This window comes from Vipera ursinii (genome assembly GCF_947247035.1).
Source record: "Vipera ursinii genome assembly, chromosome: 4".
NCBI lineage: Eukaryota > Metazoa > Chordata > Lepidosauria > Squamata > Viperidae > Vipera > Vipera ursinii.
In genome coordinates this window covers 19,765,296-19,772,780 of record NC_139514.1, presented here as the reverse complement: position 1 = coordinate 19,772,780, position 7,485 = coordinate 19,765,296, and the positions used below count along the sequence as shown (strand labels likewise).

Sequence of the window (7,485 nt, the reverse complement as noted above, 5' to 3'; positions counted from 1 at the left end):
TAATCTAGTCTTATTCATACTCCTTGCCACAAAAGGTCTTTTAAGGTCACATATTTTAATCTGTAATCATTTTTGGCCTTGAAGTTTTGTGCCCACTGCACAGTTGCCATGTTATTTATTTCCGGCTTAGACTGAACCAAGATGAAGACTTTTCCTTCAACAATAATCAAGCTGAGAGAACACAAAGGACTCGATGAAACTTAGCTTGGCAGCCAGATATGCAGAATTAGTTCCAACTATTCAAATACATCGATTTGTGCTTAGATTGTAAGCTGCCCTGAGTCTTCGGAGAAGGGCGGGATATAAATGGGATTAAAATACTTTGGCCACCTAATGAGAAGGACTCACTGGAGAAGAGCCTAATGCTGGGAAAGATTGAGGGCAAGAGAAGGGGATGACAGAGAATGAGGTGGCTGGATGGAGTCACTGAAGCAGTAGGCCTGAGCTTAAATGGACTCCAGAAGATGGTAGAGGACAGGAAGGCCTGGAGGAACATTGTCCATGGGGTCGCAATGGGTGGACACCACTTCACAATTAACAGCAACAACAGTTCCAACTACGAGCATTTTAAACATTTGTGCAGTGATAGGAAAGGCCTCATATTTTCTAGGGTCCCATTAATATATTTTGCTTTATTCTGGTCTGTTATGTTTGTATAAACTGCACTATTTTGCTTTGTGAACTCGGATAATTGTGATGTTTCCCAGCAATTCATGCTAAAGCACGCCTCAAGTAAAAAGGCGGTGTCTTTCTGCCACTCTATCGGAAGCGTATTGCGCAGGCGCGCCCCAATTCTTACTCGAACATGATGCCTGGTAGCGTTTCAAATCCTGTGCACATGCGCACCAAGAAAGCGAGAGGCGGGGCGATGTTACTAGTCGTCTGTGGGTAGTGATCTTGCCGCCATTTTGGACTTTCTTTTTTTCCCCCTCCCCTTCTCCTTCTTTACAGCAATCCAAAAAAAGCAGCGATTGAGCGGAGAGCTCTTGGTGCGTTTTCTTTCCCTCCTTTCGGTCTTATTTGTGATCCGCACGGTTAGAAAACTCGAGCTATGTCCGCCAGCAGGAACCTCAAGCAAGTGAGGATTGAAAACAGTTCTCCGGCGTCGGCTCCTCCGATGAGCATGGTGGGCGGCGGCCCTATGAAGGCACTGAGGGGTTTGGAGCAGTCGTCCGAGAATGAAGCTTTGGCCGCCGCTAGAGCGATGGTGAAGGAAGAAGAGGAGGAAAGCAGCAGAGGCTTTACCGTCGACATTAAGAGCTTCCTCAAGCCCGGCGAGAAGAGCTATACGCAAAGGTGTCGCCTCTTCGTCGGGAACCTTCCCACCGACATCACCGAAGAGGATTTTAAACGCCTTTTCGAGCGCTACGGGGAGCCCAGCGAGGTCTTCATTAACCGCGACCGCGGCTTCGGCTTCATCCGCCTGGTGAGAAGCTGCGCCCGCCATTCTTGGCGCTTGCGTGAGGGCACGAAGGAGATTTCTCCCCTCCCCGTGAAATAACTGCATGTCTCTCGTGAAACATGCCCGCCCCCTCCCTGGAGGGGGGGGATTTTGCCGCTAGCGGCGGAGCCTGGAGCCCCCCTCCCGCTTCAGGGGCCGGGCGTGAGCCAGGCCTCCCTGATCGCTTTGTCCTTCCTTCCTTTGGCTGAGGTTGAAACTCGCGAGGATTTACAACGCGGGCGCCGCTATTGAAACGTTCAAAGATTTGCCCGGTTTAAATGGAGTTTCTTTTAAAGCAGCGTTTCCCAACCTTAGGAACTTGAAGATGCGTGGACTTCAACTCCCAGAATTCCCCAGCCAGCTGGCTGGGGAATTCTGGGAGTTGAAGTCCACGCATCTTCAAGTTCCTAAGGTTGGGAAACGCTGCTTTAAAGTACTCTTCCCAGTGGTGAAATGAAGTTAAATAAAGCGTTACTGAAATTCAGTATTGCGGCGACCATCCCTAAAAGGGGTTCTACGTGTTGCTGCTGTTTGCGCTTTCCTTCAGTTCTTCTCCACGTGTTGGTCGCCGTTGCTCTCTAATAATTGAAGTATACTTTTCTAGACGCAGTATTGCAGAGAGGGGCATGGTTCTGTATTGTCTTACAAAATAATAAAACAGTTTCTACCATCGTCATAATACCTCCAGGAGCTTTTCTCCTCCATCTTTCGGGAGGCACGCAGCAATAAAAATATGCAGAAAAAAAGTCGATGTCTGAAACCCAGATTGTTGGGGGCAATAAGCTGACTTTGTAATAATGCCGCTTGGGGGGTCCTGAAAGCCCTAATAAGCAGGCATATACATAGAATGAAGGCTATTGCTAAGCACATTGATTTGTGCTTATATTGTAAGCCGCCCTGAGTCTTCGGAGAAGGGCGGGATATAAATGGGATTTTAAAATAATTATATCTTTTTTTTTGGAAAAAATTGTATTCTTCCAGTTTGTGTACTGATATCCTTTAGGAAGATGACATAGAACAGTACAGTGACTCATAGTACTTTCCAAAGCATCTTTAGCTTCTACTGATAAATATTAAACTGTTTATGGGGAGGACTCTGTTTTAAAAAACTATGTTCTTTACAATTGCTTCATTTATTGAAAGTAAAGCATAGCATTATCAATAGAACTGGCTCTCATAACCCTTGCAGTCTTATCTACTTAACATTTTTTAAAGATTAATACTTTTCTACGAAGACATTAGTTTATAATACTTTGCTATTACTTTAGATTTCCTGTTAAATATGGTTTATTTTGGAAATGTTCCGTTAGTTTCTTCTTAAGAGCCTCTTAGAACTGTGGAAGTGTTTGATCGTAGTTTAGGTATTTTTATTATCTTTAAACATCTATAACTTGTAAGATGGGTAGCCATATATATGTGATTAATAAATCTCTAGATCAAGACCACCTTTTTGAATTTACTGAAATATCTGGATCTGAATGGTTGGAAGGGGTTGTCTTAGTAAAACTAAGAAACCGGCACATTCCAGGGTATGTAAAGAATAAAGTTGTTCTGATAATACAACTGGAGCAGTGGGTATGGCTGAAAATTGGTCCATAGTGTTCCTATACCCATTTAAATTAAAAATGGAGCTGGCTTATTTAAACAGACTTTCAGACCAGTTGGGTTATGGGTATGCTAATTTTTATTTTGTTTTTGCTGAAAACTTAGTATAATACATAATTGTTTTGTGTGCTTCAATTCTTCTGAGCTTTTATGCTAATTCAGGTACATTTTAAGAAAAATCTGATTGATGATTTGATTAGTTTTGGAGGGCATACTAATTTTTTTAAATGAGTTGTTTTGTATTCTCATTTTGTATTAATGCTAGTGTGACTAATACTAGCTTTAACTTTAATTATCCAAGGCATAGTTCAAGGCAAAACACAAATGTGCTGTGGCTTACCACTACGGCCGAACACTCATTTTGACAGCTATAGCTTGTTCTTAGCTATAATTTGATAGGTGTTAATTAAAACATTGAAAAAAGTTATATACTCTGCTTTTGCTTTCTATTGAGAAGGAATATCTGTTGAGTCTCAGATTATTTTCATTTGTAGCTTTTATTTAAATTTTGATAGAGAACTGAGATAGAAAGTTCATAGCTCATTTAAGCTATGTGTATGGATGTGTGTACATATATATAAAAGGACAATGAGTTTTAGCAGATGACTTCCTCCTCCCCCCCTTTCCATTTTGGCTCAATTTTTTGTGAGGAAGAAACATGAATAGAAATATGTATTTTATTTTGATTCATTGATTAAGTGCCATCAAATAAGGGATTTGTAGAAATCACAGATTCCCCCCCCTCTCTCTCTCTCTCTCACACACACACACACACAGAGAGAGAGAGAGAGAGAGAGATGATCTGGTGTTTTAATTTTCTCAGTCCACTTATTTTATTATTTTTCCAGCACTTAGGGAGGCATAGATGTGTTCTTTATACATGTTATGCTTACAAAAATCATGCATCTGTTTTGTGAGCTTTCTGGCTCAATGTGAACTTAATGTTTCCCCAGTCAGTCCCTTCCTTGATCACTATTGTATATGCTATAATATAGTCAGGTTACTTGGTCCTGACTAGATTGATTTCCCTAACAGTGAATACATTTAAATCTATAGGGGGGATGCATGTGATAAAATATACCTAGTTCATGGGTGTCAAACTGCTGGCCCACAGGCCAGATGCATGATGGCAAAATTGCGCCTACCCCATTGCTGCCAATGGAAAAAAAGTTGCAATACAGACACCCTTGACCTAGTTAGCTTGTTAGTGAATTAATTAGATTATGGTTTAGTTCCAATACAAGGCATGTAACAAAGATTCTCATATATATATCTTGGAAGGCAGATTCCAAAATATTCAGTATTCAATGGCCATGTAAATAAACTCTGATTGTACCTGTAAAGTAAGTTATTTGGGGTTGTGTTTTTTCTGATTAGATGAGATACTAGAAAAACAGTTTAAATCCTTTAAAATTAAAAACTTTACTATTACTGTCTAGAAATGTTTAAAGTTTAAAGTTAATAAGAGGGATCTAATAAATTCTAGTCTGGGTTTATTCAATAGGTTTGAGGTTTATCAAGCTAATTACCAGTGAGGAAGACAAGAAAGCCTATTCAAGCATAATTGCTTATCTAACTAAAACTTCAGTGACTATAATGAGTCTTGTCCCTTATTTACTTTAAAGCTGGAAATATTGTTTTGAATTCCTTGTTTTAGCCTTTGTAGTCAAGCTGTTGCAACTGATACATAATCTGGAAATTGTTGTCTATGCAACTGTTGGCAAGATTCCCACCAGCCACTGCAGTTTTTAATCTGCAAAAATGACCATCTTGTCTTGTCACTGGAAGCAGTAATAGAAGGAAATATTGAAACACCTTTACAGGTTCTGAATAAACCTAAAATGCATGTAATTGTTAATTCTTAATTATATGTAATATCTACACATAATATAATTGCGTATGTATTTTGTAATTTTTTTGAAAAGGAGTCCAGGACCCTGGCTGAAATAGCAAAAGCAGAACTTGATGGAACCATTTTAAAGAGCAGGCCACTCCGAATTCGATTTGCCACCCATGGAGCTGCTTTAACAGTTAAGAATCTTTCACCAGTTGTTTCCAATGAGCTTTTGGAACAAGCCTTCTCTCAATTTGGGCCTGTGGAAAGAGCGGTTGTTGTCGTAGATGATCGTGGTAGAGCAACAGGCAAAGGTTTTGTGGAATTTGCTGCAAAACCTCCAGCGCGTAAAGCTCTAGAAAGATGTAGTGATGGTGCATTCTTGCTTACAACGTAAGTTTACTCTTTTCCACGTTTATTGTGATGTTATGTGTTTAAAATATGTACTGTTTGCATCCTCAAGGCAGATCCTCCTAGAAATCAATATAGATGAAAGAACTCTTCTAGCACAGGAACAAATTATCAGGGTCCAGAATATGGTAAGATTCCTGTAGATACTGACAAGGTTATAGGGAGTAATGATAGCATTGTCAGTACTGTGAGTCTGTTTTTACTCCAGAACACTTCAGGGGTTCCTCTTACCATTTCAAAACCAGATACTTAAGCCCAAGAGTCTCTAGCAGGGTTACCAAATCCTTACAGCCAACCAGTAAGGGAAATATCTCTCAGAAAGCTAATCAAGGGTCAGATAACTACAGATACCAACCAGGTGGGAAGAGGGACGCCACAGGATGAACTTGATAGTCCCTCCCAATCAACCACACTTGAGGATGGCTGCTTGGCATTGAAAGTATTAGCATATCTGGTAAATCGTGGATCAATTATGTGTTGCCATGTTGCCATTAATTCTTAGTGGCTACCTAAAGTTTTTGCATGATGTGTAAAGATTTGACATGTTCAGACTGACAATATCACAGTACAGGTAGTCTTCGACTTATGACCACAATTGAGCCCAAAATTTTTGTTGCTAAGTGAAGCATTTGTTAAGTGAATTTTGCCCCATTTTACAACCTTTCTTGCCACAGTTAAGTGAATCACTGCAGTTGTTAAGTTAGTAATACGGTTGTTAGAGTCTAGCTTCCCCATTGATTTTATCAGAAGGTTGAAAAAGCTGATCACAGGACCCTGGGACACTGCAAATGTCAAATATGAGTCAGTTGCCACGTGTCTGAATTTTGATCATAGGACCATGGGGACGCTGCAATGGTTGTGAGTGTGAAAAACGGTCATAAGTCACTTTTTTCAGTGCCATTGCAACTTTGAATGGTCACTAAATGAACTGACAAGTCAAGAATGCCTGTGTAACAGCCAAGGCAGAATAAGATGAAAGCCCTTCATACAAAGTATCATAATTAATCATTTTGATAAATATAAATTTGGGGAGTTCACAAAGGAATTGTTGAAAATTGAAGCAGAACGGCTGAGTTAAAGTCAATCGCAGAAGAACTGGATCATGCATCCCCAGGTATTCCAAAAAATATATATCTGAAGGTGGGAGTTGGTTAACCTATTTAAAACAAAAAACATCAGGAAGATGAGTCAGTTCTCCTGATTTCAAGAAGCGAGAATAGAGAAAATTAATTTTCTAAAGGTGACTGTGTCTATTAACATCTCTGACCAAGGTGACCCAAAGATAAAGATGATCAAAGTACCAATTATTTTAATTCCCTGCTGTTGGTCTTCAGCATGGAGCCACTGTCATATCCATTGATGTGTCCGTACATACTAAGCATCTGGCCTGCCAGATTTTGTAGTAGAGATAATTCTTGGCCTCCAGACACTTACAAACCATCAAAATCTACAAATGACTTGATATAGCATCTTGCAATTTTCTAGTAAGAAAAAGCCTGTTTGGATTAGGACTTACAGCCTACATTATACGCTTAATGACAACAGTGATTCATTTAATGGCTGTTGTACACATGTTGACTTGATTTAACAACTGCCATGACTTGCAACCAAAATTCTGAGCTCAATTGTTATAAGTGGTATTTCCTCAGCACTAGTGTGCTGTTCGTCTCAATCACACACTATGCCTTCATATGACCGGCACTTAACTACCACATACTTTGAACATATTAGGCAAATTCTTGTAAGTTGCTTCATTTGAAAGATGATCTTTCTAACATTTGTGGTCTCAAGTAGAACTAGAGAATTAGGAGCCCTCTCAATGAAGAAAGAAATAGTGGTTCTATGCTTTTAACTCTTCCTTATGGTCAAGGGCATTTTCAAATTTCACAAGGGGTAGGAGATGAACAAGCAGGTTTTTTGCTATATCCCAGTCATACCATGGAATATATTTGCTACACGTTTAATGTGCACAAACATTTTAGAATTTCTAAAATGTACTCCTGAGAAGCAGAAGGCTGATATTTGTCTCTCATAACTCAATCTTCCATAAGCAAGTGGGTCACAGAACAATAACTGGCTGACATAGTTTCTTTGTTAAATCAGCAGCAAAGCTCTGGCAATGGGTTTCTATATGTAGATATTCATAGGGCAGCAGTCTGGGTTTGATCAGCTAAGTTAAAAGTATACTTCTCAA

At 39.8% G+C, this 7,485-nt stretch overlaps 1 protein-coding gene across 10 annotated transcripts in view; it reads left to right on the top strand.

The window, feature by feature from the left end:
• Positions 1–779: 779 nt before the first annotated feature.
• PSPC1 (paraspeckle component 1) overlaps positions 780–7,485 on the top strand; it is a 57,643-nt gene continuing 50,937 nt past the window's right edge. For 8 of the 10 annotated variants that reach the window (XR_014492469.1, XR_014492470.1, XR_014492471.1 and 5 more), the window contains exons 1-2: positions 780–1,426; positions 4,972–5,273. Coding sequence is in view for 2 of the 10 variants with exons in the window: in XM_083362260.1 (XP_083218386.1) it covers positions 1,052–1,426; positions 4,972–5,273 (677 nt within the window). In the remaining 8 variants the exon portion in view is untranslated. The remainder of the gene's footprint in view (positions 1,427–4,971; positions 5,274–7,485) is intronic. The other 2 variants (XR_014492476.1, XM_083362259.1) reach the window with 2 other exon arrangements.